The sequence below is a fragment of the Thalia democratica genome, chromosome 5, assembly GCF_965202585.1.
Source record: "Thalia democratica chromosome 5, ktThaDemo2.hap1.1, whole genome shotgun sequence".
In the NCBI taxonomy this organism is placed as follows: domain Eukaryota; kingdom Metazoa; phylum Chordata; class Thaliacea; order Salpida; family Salpidae; genus Thalia; species Thalia democratica.
In genome coordinates, this window is record NC_139169.1 from 67,738,702 (window position 1) to 67,756,625 (window position 17,924).

At 27.9% G+C, this 17,924-nt stretch overlaps 2 protein-coding genes across 2 annotated transcripts; one reads left to right on the forward strand and one right to left on the reverse strand.

The window, feature by feature from the left end:
- The first annotated feature begins 3,672 nt into the window (after nt 1–3,672).
- On the forward strand, nt 3,673–4,344 carry LOC145836782 (uncharacterized). The gene has a single exon (XM_082944555.1). The coding sequence runs from the start codon at nt 3,673–3,675 to the stop codon at nt 4,342–4,344; it is 672 nt and encodes a 223-aa protein (XP_082800681.1).
- Nucleotides 4,345–5,786: 1,442 nt separating this feature from the next.
- Nucleotides 5,787–17,172, reverse strand: LOC145836784 (general transcription factor 3C polypeptide 3-like). The gene is made up of 14 exons (XM_082944556.1): nt 17,121–17,172; nt 16,328–16,469; nt 13,626–13,773; nt 13,224–13,293; nt 12,663–12,836; nt 11,579–11,862; nt 11,376–11,494; nt 10,475–10,550; nt 9,604–9,762; nt 8,001–8,182; nt 7,553–7,694; nt 7,036–7,143; nt 6,484–6,612; nt 5,787–6,038 (listed from the first exon to the last, which is right to left on the reverse strand). The coding sequence occupies exons 1-14, from the start codon at nt 17,170–17,172 to the stop codon at nt 5,787–5,789; spliced, it is 2,037 nt and encodes a 678-aa protein (XP_082800682.1).
- Nucleotides 17,173–17,924: the final 752 nt, after the last annotated feature.

Consider the following 17,924-nt stretch of genomic DNA (forward strand, 5'->3'; position numbering starts at 1 on the left):
ACTTTAACCACTTTTTTTTTAAATATATAATTATTATAAAAATAAAGTTTAATTTTGACCTCAAGTTAAACAATTTACGAGATACCACATAATAAAGTATCGCAAAATATATACTTGAAATTTAAATTAAATTACAAACGAGATTCATTCAAATTGCACCAGGCATTATTTTTTTGATAACAATATACTAATCATTATGAATATAATGTTTTATTTAGATTTCAAGTTAAACGAATTACGAGAAGCTCAACAATCAAGTATCACAAAATAAAACTAAAAATCAAATTAAACTACAAACGAGATTCATCCAAATTGCTTTAAGCACCTTTTTTACTTTTTTTATATACTTTTAAATATACTACACCGAACTAGTATAAATTTCAACTGCTCAGATTAATGTTAGAAAAACTTTTTCATACCTTTTCATGTAAAACTTATTTTATGTTATTTTAGAACTTGTACATTTAACGACTAATCAAATTTTTATTCGATATTGATTTAATTCACAGTTAACAAATAATTTCCCTTTTTTTAACTTGTTTAAACTTACTGCAGTACTATATTTGTCTCTTAAACTGAGCCGTACGTTAGTAATACAGATTTTTAAAAATGTTTACGATGTTTTTTACATTTAACGCAATTTATTTGTGGTAACTGTTATAATTATTTTCTCCTATTTAGAATATATGATTATAACAACTAGAACTTTTAAATAAAGTCGGAGTCAACGTCAGTACTGATTATTAACAACTTGATTTTACAGTTTTTTAATGGATTGTTAACACTACATGTTTATACATGTTATAATTATATTAAAAAGTTTCTTAAAGTTGTAATATAGACAGGACAGAGACAAAATCCTATAATTATATGGTCATAATTGTTTTAATATTTACTATTATCAGCATTTAAGATTGAATACACTTCAATTAGGTAAGAAGTAAAAATTTTGCGAAAGCAGTTAAGTCCATTGATAAGTTTTTCTGCAAAAAAAAAAATTAATGACTTTTAAGTAGAGTTAAAACGTTTAAAATAATTTTTAAAGTATAAAATTAACGTTAAGTAAAAGATTTTGTAGTTCATCTTGAAACTTTTAGAAACTTGAATAAAAATGTTATATAACTTTTATTTCTAGCTGCTAAACACTTATCAATTTACAATAAAATCTACTGCAAAATTTGAAAAGCAATAAAATAACTAAAAAATAAATAACAGTTGTCAAAGAACAAGCACTCATCTTTACAATATAAGAAAAAGCATAATAAACAAAGACTATTATTTCACAAAACACAAAAAGACGTCGAAGAATTTTACAGAAAAATCTGCAATTAGTGTGTCGACAAAACACTGTAAGAAATCGGATCACAGCATTAACAACTTGGAAAAAAGAAATAATAACTGATGTTTATTTAAACTCACTACCAACTATATTCGAAGTAGGACATAATCAATTCATACTTATATTCACTTACGACGAACACATTTTAGCAATTAACAATTTGTTGACAAAAAAAAAAGATCATCAAACTAAAGCTATTTAGATATGAATTGAAAAATTTGACAACTTTATATTAAAAGAAGCTAGCGAGAAAATTTATTGCAGTATTTGTATGAATGATGAAGCAATGACATCACAATAATTCAATTGATTTTTAGCCACGTTAATTGAATAAGAATTTGTTCTTAAGCTAGCTCAATTTTCTAATTTGTAGGTTTGCAAGAAGATAAAATAAACTAACTACGATTAAAAAATACTCTATACTTTCTAAGTTAATACTTCTAAAATCTTTATTATTTTGATTAGAAGTTGAAAACTTAACAATGAAATTAGAATATTAAAACTTCCATGTTCATTCGTATTATCTTGATTATGGTTATTTTCAACGATACAGATTTATTTTTACTATTTATGATTTCTCTTTTGATGTGCTACTTGTTATTGTTTTATCAAAGTAAAGTCTTTCAATAAATAAATTTAGTCTAAAGTTTAAAACAAAATTTATCTTATAAAGTACAACTAAAACAGTTTAGAAAAACCAACTATTGGCTTAACTACACTGAAAGTGGACTAAAAGCTAAAAAATAATACTTTTTTATACAATCTATAAAAAAATATTTAAAAAAAAACTTATTTAAGTATATATTGCGTTGTTTTGTTTTTTTGAATATCATATATACTTTGCCGTTGAAGTTTAAGCATATAACAGTTTAAAATATTTAACATAATTCAGTTAGATGTGTGTATTTAATTGGTTATTAAACTAAAGTTGATGTCAATCTTTTAACTTAATACTACTTTCTTACTAGATAGTCATGAAGTTACTCTAAAACTACAGTTGAAACTGTGTTAAGATTTTGCATAAAACTTACTTTTTTAATTTAAATTTTATTTTTCAAGTTCCATATTTAAGTTAAATAATTTTATTACACTCAAAAACAAAACACATTTATAACTCGTTCCATAAAACAAGTAAAACATGTTATGACAAATTTTTTTTACTGTTAAAGTTATTATGGATACATAGATCAAATGTTTATTTTAATGTTAAAGAAATAATTTATTTTTATTTAGGCAGGTTTAACTTAAAATGAGTTTTAAATTATCAAAAAATCGTAGAAAAAGCTTTAGTTTAGTTAAAGCATGCAAAAACAATGCTCGAAAGATAAATGAAAACAAAAATAGGATAAAAGTTTGTGAAACAGGTTTGTTTTTCGTTTTAAAATATGCATTTCGGATTTCATATTTATGAACCTTATGATTATTTTGTCAACTTCAGATTTGCTATTAAACCAAGTTACCTCCGGATTTTTAGAAAAAAACACAATTTGTTTTAAACGCTTTGAATATTTTTTTTTAGTTGCTTCATAAATAACAAGTATATAGGAAATTAAAGTTAAGGTTTGAGAATAAAAGGTGTTAACTAATGCTTTTAAAACATTTTTAGGTCGGAAAAAATCTAAAGAAGCAATGTTTGTATCGGCTTTTAAACTAAATAAACTTTTTCTACTAACAAACGTACCAAAACTAAGCAGAAAAATCGAAGATAGTTTAACTGTTCAAAACGTATCCACATACTGCCAGATGTCATACATTTACAATCTAAACGTTCTGTTTAAAAAAACGTTCAGCTTCATTGAACGTTGTTTTGTAGTGGTTGCTGAAACTAAAAACTTTTTAGAAATAGAAGACATTTTGATTGCAAGAATAATGGGTAGTTCTGGGTTAAAAATTACTTCAGAGTTAGAAGTTTTCAATGCTATAGATAGCTGGACTAGCTACAATACACAAAAAAGGAGCAAGCATGCAAAACATCTTTTTTTAAAGGTTCGGTTTCATCTTTTGCCCGATCGCACATTGAAACACGTTTTCGATAAATCTTCATACTTTTCTAAAACTAAAGAACATGGTGCACTGTTCAATGCAGTTATGGATAACAAAGAGAATTTTCAAAAAAGTTGGTAAACAACTGCTACACCCATAGATATTGCGACCAACATGATTTTGATATAGTTATTTGTGGTGTTTTGGATGAACATTTAAAAAACTCAAACAAAGTGTTTCACAAAACAATAGAAAATGTGAAATTTATTACTCCAAAGAAACAAAAAGCAAATTTTAACCGAGTGGTTTGTTTGAAAGGAGAAATTTATGCAATAGCAGCAGGTAACTACATGTTTAAGGAAGACAAAACTACCATTGAAAAATACATTGCGAAAACGAATACTTGGGAGAAAGTTTCACAAATAGACGACAACGGAGGACGAAGTTCATTTTGCTGCTGCGCTTTCATGAACGAAATATATTTACTAGGCGGCCGTTACCGATGGTACGTGACTGACTCCTGCTTGAAGTTTGATGCAACAAGCCGCGCTTGGAAGGGAGTCACGGAGATGAGCGAAGCGCGCCAGCATGCGGCGTGCGCCGTTTTCCAAGGAAGAATCGTGGTTTGCGGCGGAGAAGATAAAGAAGATGAAAATTACTCGGAAACGGTTGAGTCGTATGACGTCATCACCGACACTTGGTCGCCGATGCCCAGCATGATGGAAAGCAAAAGCAGGCACAGCGCAGTTGCGGTGAGAAGCAAGTATTACGTCATCTGCGAACACGATTTTTGCGAGGTCTTTGACAGCGTTTGTAACAAGTTTGTTGCCTTAAAAGAACCGAATCTAAAGTTTAGACGAATGAGTGAAGCTGTTTCATTTGGCAGTAAATTTTTTTTGTTTCGTTTTACTCAACCTAGTTTGGTTGTTTATGATGTTGATAAAAACGAGTGGTCGGAGGAACTGTGTGAAATTACCAAAAATGTTCAATGTTTTTCCTGTACAGTTGTACCATTTTGTTAATAAATTTGAAGTATTAAATGTTTAGCTAAGTGCCAAATAATTGTATAAACTGTACAGAAATCTAAGACAAAATTCATTCAAAAACATCTTTATTAAAGCAACAAACAAGTAAAATCGATTTCGGCTAACGCTTTTCAATTACTTTAGTTAGCAACTAATTTTAAGATTAAATTTTGAGTATATAAATAGTTAGAGGTTACATCAGAAAAATCAATTAACACTAATTAGCATAATTGAGCAAAAATTAATTAAACATTCACAATTCATAAATGCATATACAAAACAGTTTATCAGTAATTTAACTAAGATAAGCAACATTAAAAATAAAATAAAAATAAGCGACAAAATTCAAATAAAATCTATAACAACTTATAAAGATTAGATTTATAAACGTATTGTTGCTTACACAAATTAGGTTTACATGTTTTTATAAATAGAGATTCTAAAACACTTAGGTGATAATCGTTACGAGCTTTTTTATTCTTTATTTTCGTAATCGTCTTTTTTTTTTCGACTGACTAACTACGGACGATTCATACCAAAATATTTTTATCATATTCGTTTAGATCAGAGTAGTACAAAGCTGTATGCAATAAAGAAGTTTAATATGACTAACAATTTAATTTTGCATAAAAACATGATAAATTATAAGGTACATTTTGTAGTAGAAATCAATTTAGAACATTTATAAATTGAATCATTCAAGTTAACTTAAATATCGCAAACAAGTTCAAACTCACTTAAGAACCAAAATTACCCTACAAACTTGTAACTTTTTAAAAAGGCTCTTACTAAACTATTATACAAAAACATTCATATTTTTGATAGCAGATTGATAAAATAAAATTTAAAAGTTAAAAAAACTAACAAGATAAAGTTTCAAACTTTATAATACAAAACTTTAAAAATTTAATTATAATGTGTTTAAGGCTTGTAATTGATTATATGTTATAAAAACCTATATTTTATGCAATAATGTAAAAAATAGTGTCTTATTTCTAGAAGTACAAATAGCATAAAGAAGAGTTACTCATTATTTTAAATCATTACTGGTTTGTAATTAGTTTTATTGTTTGAGACAGCAAACGAAGGAAAAATACAAATGTTTTTACTTCACACATTTTTATCAGTTTAAATTTTTAGTATAAAAAAAACTAGGTAGCACAAAATTATAATTTCCTAAAACTTCAATTTTCTAAACAAAACTTCCAGTAAGTAAATAATTTTAAAAATCAATGCAATTATAAAAAAGAGTGAAAATCTTAAGAGCTCTTCTGCAAGCTTATCGAAGGAAAAAAATCTAAAATAACTGAAGGTTTGTGCTTAATAAGAAAATTTTTCAAACGTCCTTGATAAAAGTAGGAATAAAATTCTACAAAAATTTACTAAAAAGGCATAAGCAGCAAAACTAAAACGGTCAATTGAAATTGAGACGTGCAGCATCAAACGACGTTGTGTTTGAACAGCACGTAGTTGGCCATCGTGTGGTTGCCCGACTGCCGGTACATCAAGCTGAGGTTGAAGGCGATCTCGTGCCGGAGGTCGAAGCTGTCCTCGCACACCGCGTCGACCACAGTGGCAGGTGGTCCGCACTTCAACGCTTCCTCGTACATGTGCACCGCAAAGTGGTTCAGCCCGATCTGGTGGAGGGCGCGCCCGATGTTGTACAGCGACTCCTGCTTGTTGTTCCGCAGCTGCCATTTCAAACATTATACACGTTTGTTCAAGTTTTATTTCAAATATCATGCCAACTGGCCTTTTCAGTTTATATTAAATAACATCATTACTTGAACGAAGGATATTTTGTTTACTTATTCAAACAGAAGCTGACTCATGAATATTTTTAAATTTTAAGTAGCTTTTATAGTTATTTAATGCACGAAGTTAGATTTATGTTTGCGGGTATTTATATCCGAATGAAATAAGTGCGGGTTAAAAACTGTACTTACAAAACCTTTATATAGCTTTTATTAATCTTTAATAGTTAACCTAACAATGAAATATTACAAACAAATTTGTTTCATTAATTTAAAAAACGTCAGCTTTTAGACTTTATCAAAACAACTATTCTAGCAAGAAAACTAAACATTACCATTGAGGATCTTCAACGTAATAAACAATCTATCAAAATAATCAAACCTGGCAATACTTGGCAAGGAGTGCGAAGGCTTGCGCGACATAAGTGTGCTTGTTACCGCAAGTTTTCTGCGTGAGTATGTGGCAGTAGCAAATTCCCACTATCAAATGCAGTTCCGGATTTTCTTGCTCCTGCAAGTATTCTTGTTATTTATCAGATAAGTTTATTCGATAGCACTGACCAAAGTTGGTTTAAAAAGCTACGTATGTTTTTTAAATGAATCTAAAACATTTTTTAACTGTAAAAGTCTTACTTTAACTTACACATTCACTTCTTTAATACATTACACAAAGATACTACAAGAGTTTCAAAAATTTATGAATTTTGGATATAAGTAACAAAACGAGCTTAAAAAACTATACACTTTTGGTTTTTCTCAGAAAGGGATTAAAATTGTTAATAACGTTTAATTTGCTTATAAGTACTTTTTAAAACTTTACTTGGTTTTTAATAAAATATATTAGTGAGTTTTATTTTGTACTATTCTGTTTTTAATAACTAAAAATTTTCAAAAACCAATAAAGTACAGATACATCTACAAAAAATTGTCAAACTTCTTCTAGTAGTTCGATGTAATAATTAAGTGCAGGTCTGAAGTTATTAGATGCAATATCTCCATGAGCGAACATGCTTTGAAGCGGGTAAACTTTCTTATCTTGTACCTGTAATTGTATACTTGCTTTTCGTGAATGCTTTTAAAAAGAAAACAGATTAACCACTTTGTTTTGCTAGTAATTAACTTTGAAAATAACACAAAAATAACTTATCATTATTGCGAAAAACTTTAATTTACTCTGCAATTAAAAAGTGGTAAACTTAACTAGTCATTAAAATAATACTTTACATTAGCACAAAACAAAAAAGGTCAACATAAGTTTACTTACTATAAAGCGCATTATTGTTGCAAAAACAATTACTATTGGAATAAAATAATAGATAACCAATACTGGGGTATAGACAGTATTCAATAAACACGTATTTGTTATCTTAGATAAAAAAAACTTAAACGCAAAATTTTCTGCCTTGCAATTAATAATACTTTTGTGCAAATTTTTTTGACACAATACTGACCACCATGATTCTGTGGAGAAACCTGTGAGTGTTTTTGAGAACCTTCTGACTGTGAGACATCCTGGTGACCACCTGATTGAATATGTTCCACACGTGGTTCTGCACCGACGACTGGTCCTCCTTCTTCGATAAGATCACCTTCCTTCAATTGATATACAACAGGTTTGTATGGAAACAATGTACAGTAAGACAGTGTTTGTACAAATGAGGTTAGAATTTTAAACTTATATTTATAAAAAAAACGCAGTCTTTATTTTGGATGCCATTTATAAAAGCACTAAAAGTTTTAATACAGTTTATAATTTAAAAAATTTAAACTAAAATCTAAAATTAGCTGAAAATACTGCTTGATAAGTTTACTTATGTTTGTAAAATTAAAAGTTAATAAAAATGCAGCAAAGTATTCATTTTATCAATAAACAACACAAATAATTTAATTCAAACAAACTTGAGTATTTTGAAGGCGTAATAGTACCACCCGCTCAACAGGCTGAACCTGAACAAAATAACTTCCAGCTTGCTTCTTGAAATTTTCGCGCGCGAAAAGAAGTTTTTCTCCTTCATAACGTGGTCGCTTATCAAACAGGCCTCCTTGTATCTTTTGCACGTGTTGAGCAGGTTCAGCAACTCCTTGATTGATAAGGTCGATTATATTGGTGGAGTCTTAGCTCGTAAAAGTTTTTGTACTAAAGAAATAATATGCAGCAAAAATATTAAAATACTTTAGAATATTAAGATATAAACTATTTGTATTTAAGAAAGATTTTTTTTTGGTATGATTTAACCTTATGTTAAACTTATCTCACGGTATACGAATGTCCAGGCTTAAGCTCTATAGACTTTCGCTGATGTTTTCGTTAAAAAAGAATTGATATACTTTTTAAATTTTTTATGAACATTGAATCAGTTTTTAATAAATATGGAGTGTTTATACTGTCATATAACAACAAAAGATTATGTTCTAAAACTATCCCTTATCATTTACTTAGAAGTCAACATTAACACAGCTAAGAACATTTATAGAAGAAAGTTAATTATAATTTAATACTCCTGAATGTGGTATAATTTTTAACTTGAATAAGTTTTTAATAATACAGTGCTTATTGACTTATCCGGACATGTTGGGCAATTCTGTAAAGGTATCCGGATAAGCATTTTTCCAGATAAGTACAAAATATAGTGTTTTTATAAAATAATATAACTGCTGTAATTTATGTAATGTAAAATAAATTATAATAGCTCAGCTCTTCTTTTTCTGCTTTAAATTTTTTACACTTTACTTTTCAAAATGTCGTGAAAAGTCGACTCGCATATGCTAAAATGCTTTATTATAAAAGACTCTAAAACATTGTTTTTCTATCTTTTTACAAACTTCTAGTTTATTTTCAAAGCTTATTGCAACTCGTGTTAATTTTTATTTTTGTAACTTGTCTATTTCTGAAACCTTGTATGTTGAGTATGTCAAACTTATAGAACTTTTTAATTAAATTAAAAATTAGAAAAAAAAATATGCATCTATCTTAAATAAAAATTGTTTCAATTAAGAACTTTTGATAGTTTGAATTAAAAACCAAACATAAAAAACTTTAATATATCAGTTTACTAAAAAATTAAAATTAAAAACATTATTCTTTAATTTTTTTAAAACTGATTTACTTTACATATAAAGGTTTCTAATAACTTAACTAGTTTTGAACAAAATTGAACTTAAGCTTTACTAGTATTATTACGTCACATTTGTGTATTAAACTGCAGAACTTATAAAATCATTAAAAAAATTTTTCACAGCATCAAAGCTTGAACATTAGTATGTATTACACAAAAATGTTTGTGTTTAATACTGAATGTTTTTATTTATTTTCTTCTCGACTGAATTTTTCCATATAAGTGAGCGTCCGGATAAGTGAATAAGCATTGTACAACTAAACTATTTCAATTAAAAAATTAGACTCATATTTCAAACTCGCATTCATGTGTCAAAAGCAAAACTAAAAGAGTTTCAAATACACCAGCGTTCTTAAACATACCAGTGAAACTTTATCAAAACAAACCTTGTAAAAGTCGATCCACTGCCTCTGCTTGAAGACCTGCCAGTCGGCTTTCAGGTACAATTCCTCGTCAATCCTCTGCTTGCCCGCCCTCTTGCAAGTCACTTTGATCTCGCCTGCGAACGGGTTGGTTGTTTTCCTACTTCGCTTCACTATTGACAGCTGAAAAATTTGAACGTTGAACCAGTTTATTTGTATTTATTTTAAAAGTTATTAAGTGCCCAGACAGTATGAGAAAATCAAAGTTTGATATTTCGGTAAAGACCTTGTAAATAATATATTTTTTGTTTACACAATGTAAAGTGAGAAATGAGGAATCAGCATAATATGTAGAAGAATAAAATAAGTAATTTTTTTAAAGAACAAATTTAACAGAAAAAAAAAATACTTGCATTCAAGGTCGTCAAAGGTTTTTTTGACAAAATTTTCTAGGTTTTCTAAATTTATTCCAGATATTTTAAATAACAATATTTTGGTTTCTTTTGGTTTAAAAGTAAATTTAAGGTAAACAACTGACTTAGAATGTATAACAACATTGAAAAGACACTGTAAATCTACTTTAAATATGATAAAAAAGCACTTTATTATTATTTTCTTTTTCTATATTATAGATTTTTGATATATAATCGAAATTTCATTTCTTTACATGTAAAGTTTCTTTAAAATTCCATATTTTTTAGTGATTTTGTTCGAAATTCCAGATTTTCCAGGCTTTTCCCAGATTTCTCAAATTCCAGATTTTTTTACAAAATTGTCAAATGTCAGGTTTTTTAACAACTCTGATACGAAAATAACCAAACAAAGTACTTTTATATTTATTGGAAAACAAGAAAACTGTCTGTACTAATCAGAAAAAGTACTAATTGAAATTAACCTCGGTTTTGAAAGTACTTTTCAGTCTGTTGGCGAGCATAATCAATACAACATCCGCTGCAGCTGCTAGCTTCTTTCTGTGATTAATCATGTTTATTAGCATTAAGGATATAAGTTAGTTAAGAATTAATAAACATTTTTTACTTCCAGTGACTTTAAAAAAAAAATAGTCTATCAGTTGGTATTAGTTATCTATCGTATCCTAATTTTGTGAATCGGTTTAAGCACTTATAATTGAGCAAAATATTTCTTCAATTTAAAATTTGCTTTAAAGCAGTGTTTCTAACAATATATGTATTAAAACTCCATGTTTTCATAATTGGTGATAAACAACTTCTGTACAAACTTATTTGTTCTTTTAAAATACATATTTTGGTTGTGAAGACAGTTATTTCTAACATTAGCCAACTAAAACTATTCCAATTTATTTGAAACGTCATAATGTGTATTTTTTTGATCCTTAAAAAAAAATATGCTAACTTTGTTATTGTTCTTATGAAACTACAGTAAACAAACCGAACATTAGTTTTTTTTTTGTATTATTAATATTAATCTCTGCTTTCGTATCAAAAGATTTGGCTTTTATCGAATAAAAAAACAGCTCCAAATACTGTTTTAAGTACATAAGTAATCTTCTTAAAATTATCTTTTCCTCATCTAGATTTTATTATACAAACTTATTAATAATTTTTAACTTTGCTAAAGCTAAACAGAACGTAAGGAAAAAATTAGACTTCAAATCAGGGTTTCATTATAAAAAAATACTATTGAACTTTAAATAGCTAACGATTCTGAAATTCTATTTAAGCTGATAAAAGTGTTCTGGTAACTCGAAACGGCACAGCTTGTCTTCTTAAACAAAAAAAGAAACGAGCTAACTTAACATTCAACAAATAACAAACTTTTTATTGGGATGCTGGCCCCACTTTTTGAAAACTTGGAACCTGCAATTCAGCAGCCTCATCTGGTCTTTCGGTGAAATTTCATTTTCATTCTCCCCTTTCTCGGCTCCATCTAGTGTCTAAAGTATTATCAAAAAATTATACACTTTACAAAATCTTAAAAACTTTCAAACAAAAGCAGGCTAATTAAACAACCAAAACACCTCGATGGCGACGCGGTATTCCCCGGTGTCGAGCAAGATGGCGGCCAGCTCCAGCCTGATGTCGACCGAGTCCTCCGCCGATATCTGCAGGCACTTGAAAAAATTCTCCTTGGCGCTCTTGTAGTCGTTGAGCTTCAGCAGCGACATGCCCTTCAGCTTGAACAGCTCCTTGCTGTTGGAAAAGTGCGCGAAGTGGTGCACTTCCAGTTCCTCGATCAACCGCAACGATTCGACGTACTGGCCCGCTTCGAAGCACGCCACGCAAACACTTATCTGCACGTCCGCTGTTTGTCAGGATGTTAGAGTTTGTTGATTTTTTTGTTTGGTGCCAGTATTATAAAACAATTGCTTAATTTAGAAAAATACTTGTTAAGAAAAACAAAAAGCAGGGTTGCCAAATGATTTTGGCAAATTTTCTCCAGGTTTTCGAAATTTCTTCCAGGTTTCTAAAATTAGACGTTTTACGGTCTATTTTCAGTTTAAAACTAAGCTTAAGGTAAAAAACTGTGCCTAATAGTATAACAACATTGAAAATATATCTAAAAGCTTTTTTAAATTTGTTTTTTATTAAAAAAAATTTGAAGATGACAAAAATGTTTATTTATAAGATAGATTATTTATTTACAATTAAAACTTTACTACTTGACTTTTAAAAGTTGTTTAAAATTCCAGTTCTTTCCAGGTTTTTTTAGTGATTTTTGCTCAAAATTCCAGGTTTTTTTTCAAAATTACTCTAAGACCAGGTTTTTCCAGTTTTTTTTTTACCTTGAATTGTCAAATTACAATTTTTTCCCGGATTCGATGTTTTTTGGTAACCTTAAAAAAGACATAACTTAACCCTCATAACTTTTAATATATTAGTTTACTGCAACAAAATAATCTTAACCTTGCAGGTATTTTTCTACCTCTATTTATAAAATTATGTATACAATATTAACAACTAGTTTTTTTTTGCTTGATTTTAAAAAGCACTGAAAAATTTGTCTAACTGCGTTTTTTTTTCCTTTAAAGATTAAAACTACGTGACGTTTATCTTAAGAAACACAGTGCAAAAAAAATCCTTACAAACACTCGTACAACGAACCTACGAACGCAGAGTCCAGCTTGATTATGCTCTCAATGTCGTTCTGCACCAAATGCGTGAGATTGCAGTGAATGGCGGCTTGCACCGCTTTCGACTTCAGGTCGATCGGGATGGGAAGGATGTCGATTCTGCGAATGTTCTCAACGTCGTTCCTTCGCACTTTATTCGCTTCACCTGTGAAAGTTTTTTTTTTATAATGCAGCGTTCTGCTTTTGATCTGAATAACAATTGAAATGTAAAAAGTCAACTTGATTTTGTTTTTTAAAAATATTTGTTTGTTGTTATGTATAAAATATCAATGTGCTTTTTCGGTATTAAAGCCGGTGTTGATTTCAACTTGAAATAAGAAGAGACCAAAGAAGTTTATTGGTGAAAATTTATTTGGTAGTTTACAATATTATGTATAAACTTTGTTAGCAGCAAGCACTTAATTTTATGAATAACTACTGATTTGACTAGTAAAGTTTTTACTAAAATAAAAAAGTGTTTTTAATTTCTAACTTCAAATATATAAATGTTGTTAAAAACTTTTAACTGGAAAATAGTTAGTTTGGTATATACCTTCAGATAATTCAGTAGTTTGATCTTCTGCTAAATAAAAAAGTTTAATCTTTTCCATGAACTCCAAAACCTGAAAAGTATCTTTTTTTTTTTTGGAACGTTCAGATTTAAATAACATATGAATCAAAAGCAACTAATCTGAAAAGTAATTATTATGACTAAGTTAAAAACACAGACCTATTTTCTTCAAATTTAAGGTAGATGAAAAGTTAAAAAAAAAACATATCTATAGCAAAAATTATTTATGTGAGCCAAAGAAAAATACTTTTAGAAAACTAGTAAATATTCATTAATGAAACCATTCTTTAACAATGTCACTTTAAGTTAAAAATCTTGTAACTAATTTTAAAGAGTATTTTTACGTACCTTACAATCAAAAGTTGTTTAAGTTTTAAACAAAACCTTCAAAACGTCTTTCCATTTATTGCATTCTACGCACAGTTCACACAAATGATGTAGCTTCTCCTCATCGAAACACCTTTTATGAAAGCGCATCGCTTTCTTCAACAGGTTTATCGCCACTTCATAGTAACCTTCTTGGAAAGCCTTTCTGCAATACAAAACAGTTTCCTTTTTTTCTAATAACTAAATTGTTATAAATATTAAATTGAAGTAAAATGTTTAAGCTAAAAATAAAAAGATACCAATTTAAAATGGGATTAAACTGAATTTACCAGTATACTTATAATTTCCACCCGCGCACAATTCCCACCCAAAATCTATTAATTCTTATTTATTTTGTTTTTTATTCATTATGTATCTATTTTATACTATAACTGTTACCCCTAACCCTCACCCTTGGTCGGAAAGCGGTTCTCAGATTTGATCGGGTGGGAATTGAGCGAGGGTTGGAACTGAGCTGAATTTACCATAACACCTACTTTAATACTATGCTTCATTTTTTTAGTTGTAAGTTTTTGAAAAATTTAATCACCATAAAGTTTATACTTTTTTCGTTGAAACATTGTATAACACCTACAACTGTGATGAAGTATAATCCCCTCACCAAGCCAAAACAGATAAATAGAGAAACAAACAAAATATGCACTTGTACTGTGTAGCCAGTGCATATGTATTTTAAAATAAAACAAAATAATAATACATTTTCTTATTTGTTTTAAAATTGTGTTGAAATTAACAAACTATTGGTGTTTTTCTTTTATTTTAGCTAATACAGCAATTATGAAAACAATTAATAAGTTTAATAAGGCAATAGCGGGGTCCACCTTGATTTTTACAAGTTGATGTTTTTAGTAGAGCTCTATCTCAGCTATCAGATATTTTTGGCCACTTAAAAAATTCAAAGTAAATTTTGAGTTAAAAGCAAGCGAAGTTGGTGAGCTCAGTAAGTTCCTTAAACAAAGAGCAAACCAATAACGCAAAAAAAAAAAAGACTATTTCACTAAAAATCTATCTTCTCCTTAAAATACATTCTACTTTTTTACAGAAAGTCCATTATCAATATTTAAATACTTTTAATACAAGAATATTTTTATTTAAAAAAAATATTTTAACATTTAAAAAATTTCAACATTCAAAGTCTTAAAACTCTTAAGGAACTATTCCTAAGAAAATTTGAGCCTTAAATTTTACAATTTTATAAATAAGATAGATATTTTGTGATTTTTACAATTCTGAGAAAATTGACAATGAAAAATTTGTAATTTTTTACAAAAAATAAAACATCTCAAATTCTAATAAATTTTTATAATACTAAGCAGTGGACGCATTACATGAAAAAGTAAAAATTAAGTTTTTGGAATTTTTCCTTGAAAATTTGTAGGTAGAAAGTCAAGGTTCTAAACTAAACTGTTAAAAGAACTATATATATAACAACATTATTAATATTTTTTTAACAAATCTATCTACTTTAAGGTTTTTTTTTTGCTAATAAGTTTAAGGGCATAGGGGGGTCCTACATTTCATTTTTTTACTAAAAATAACATTGGATCTTATATGAAAGCTAAAAGTAAAAACTGCAAGCCAGTTTTTATAGAATTAAAAAATATTATTTAACTTTTGAGATATTCTAATTTTTATAAAAAGTTTCGGATACAAATGTATGGACCTCAAGTTTTTCTAGGTCAATTTTCCCTGAATTTTAAACATCACTAAAAACCTATCTTCTCCTTCAATTTTTGAGATAGAGACCTTAAATTTTCAGGAAACGTTCCTTTTATAGTTTAAAAAAATTGAAAGTTGGTTATTTTTAAAATATTAAAAAAAAAAAACTTTAGATAAAAAAACAAAAAAATATAGTTGGTTTTTTTTTATAAAAATTTTATTTTTCAAAATTAAAAAAATTTGTAAATTTTTTCAAAATTTAATAATACACTTTCTTAGAAAACTGAAGAAGATTGCTTTAAAAATGAAGGAGGAGATAGATTTTAAGTGAAATGGTCTTTTTTTGTGTTTTTAGTTTGCGCCTTTCATTAGAAACCTATTAAGGTCACTGACTTTGGACTGCTCATATCTCAAAAAATACTTTAAATTTTTTCAAACTGTTAAAAATGTCTGATAGCTCGGATAAAACTCTATAAAATAAGATCAACTTGTAAAAATCAAGTAGGACCCCCCTATGCCCTTAAGCTTATTGTGTAAGTTAAGAATATTTCATATTCTTGTAATAATTCATAAAACTTCGAAAAGTTGAAAAACAATAGTATCAAGTAAGGATGGGAAATGTATGACCTGCAGACCGAATCTGTTAGCAAACAGAAATCTGTGGCTGTGAAGTATTTTTAGCTTTGCAGAAAACAAATAAAATTAAGCTCTTACTAACAATAACTATACAATTTTCTTTTAATTTATTTTTAGTACACAGTTGTTTTTAATGAACCAGTAATTTAAACAATTAGTTTCAAACATTTTTTTTTCTTTGTGGTTGTAAAAATATTCAAAACTACATAGCCCACTAAAACTGCTTTTTAAAAAGTCTAGCCAAAGAGAGAATTTTTTAAGTAAATTTGTTCTAATAACTAAAAAAGTTTTCCACCCTTATTACAACAGTACAAAACTTTCTTAGACAAAAATGTAGTATTTGTGCAAACCAACTATGATACATAAAAACAATGATAATATTTATTTGACAAAACAAAACCAACTTGTTTTCATAGGAAGTAGAACACATCTGGTTGTATTCTTGCTGCTCAGCATAAGTGTATGTGGAGCTGACAGGCTTCAATTCCAGGCTGACTTCTGTTGAGTGTGGCTCCTCTGCTTGTGAAACATCCATTTGTTCTTCACCTTCTTATTGATATTAAATTTATTAGATAAGTTTACTAACTATTCTTAAATTGCATTAGTAAAACATTTACTATATACATTAGTATTTGTGTATATTGTTTTATTAAAACAACAATGATCAAATATAAAAAAATGTTTTTTCTAAATATTTAAACTGTAGTAGAGAATTTCTGTACAGTATTTTTCTCTGAATACTGACCACCAAAACTGTCAAATTTTGTTATTAAAACCAAGTGCATGCAGTTTTTGAAACAATAGTTCTAAGTGTACCTCTAATATATAAATACTTTAAATTATCAAAAATGTGTATTTGCTTTATTAAGAAGAATCTAAAAAATAATTGCAAACAAAAGGTATGCCGGCCAAAAAATTAGTTACCCCAAAAATCACATATTTTTCATCTTAAACAGTAATAAAATCACTTATACGTGTTCTATACTTATAATTTATATCTTAATGAAAACTTATACTTATTGATATAGACTTAAAGATATATTAACTGCTTTTGATGTAATATGACATCATAATCACCCTAAATATAATTCTTTGTCTGTAAAATAATGATTTTTGAAATATTGAAAAGCATAGCTGGTCAGTGATTTTATTAGAAAAAATATTGTAAAAAATAAATTTTTGGGTATATTTACTTACCTTCGAAAGTTAGGTGATGTGGTGTGCATGTCAACGGCATACTTGATGACATAGTTCATTTAGCTTTAAGTGTTTAAAAAACCCTTAAATAAATATTCAATTAGCATTAGAACAAATTAATGAGATATTAAAAAGTTATGATTTATTATGGGCAAGTTAATGTTGTATTGCATTAAACATTAAATTAGTGATTGCAAAATAAAGACTTTACAAAAAAATAAAGAACATTGCAAAATAAAACAAAAATTGTATCATTTTGCATTAACACTTAACATTGTTGCAAATGACTGATACTTTTAGAAGTTTATTATTATTAACTATTATTATTATTAGTTATTTTTCAAACTCATTCATGAATATTTTGATAAGTGTGTCTTTATTTAGCATTCACTCACTATGCACAAAATGGTTTTTTTATTTTCTACCTGCTTATACCAATGACTACAAAAACTGTATAGTTTTGGCAAAACGATTCAAATTAAATAATAACTAAAATGATTTTGCAAAAGTTAAATTTAATGCTATTACCTGATGAGATAAAGGTAAATAAATAAATCTTGTACAAATTGTTAAGTAATGAACATATTTAAAACAAAAAGAAAACAATTTTGTAAAATTAAGAGTTAAAAGCTTAATTTATATTTACTTTTAAAGTTGTCAATGTAGTTTATACGAGCTTAATGAATTACTGTAGGTTAAATATTAAACAATATGTTAAACCAGTAATCGCCAATGTAGTAAAAAAGGTAGAAACTACAAAAAACTTTAAAAAGAATGAATAATAAGAATGAAATTAAAACAGTT

Excerpts from the sequence above, each read along its gene's own strand:
- LOC145836782 (XM_082944555.1), top strand. The coding sequence starts at position 3,673 with ATGTTTAAGGAAGACAAAACTACCATTGAAAAATACATTGCGAAAACG.
- LOC145836784 (XM_082944556.1), bottom strand. The coding sequence starts at position 17,172 with ATGTCATCAAGTATGCCGTTGACATGCACACCACATCACCTAACTTTC. Across the intron at positions 13,294-13,625 it reads AATGGAAAGACGTTTTGAAG|GTTTTGGAGTTCATGGAAAA; the intron begins GTTTTGTTTAAA and ends GATACTTTTCAG. Across the intron at positions 11,863-12,662 it reads GCTGGACTCTGCGTTCGTAG|CGGACGTGCAGATAAGTGTT; the intron begins GTTCGTTGTACG and ends CCTGACAAACAG.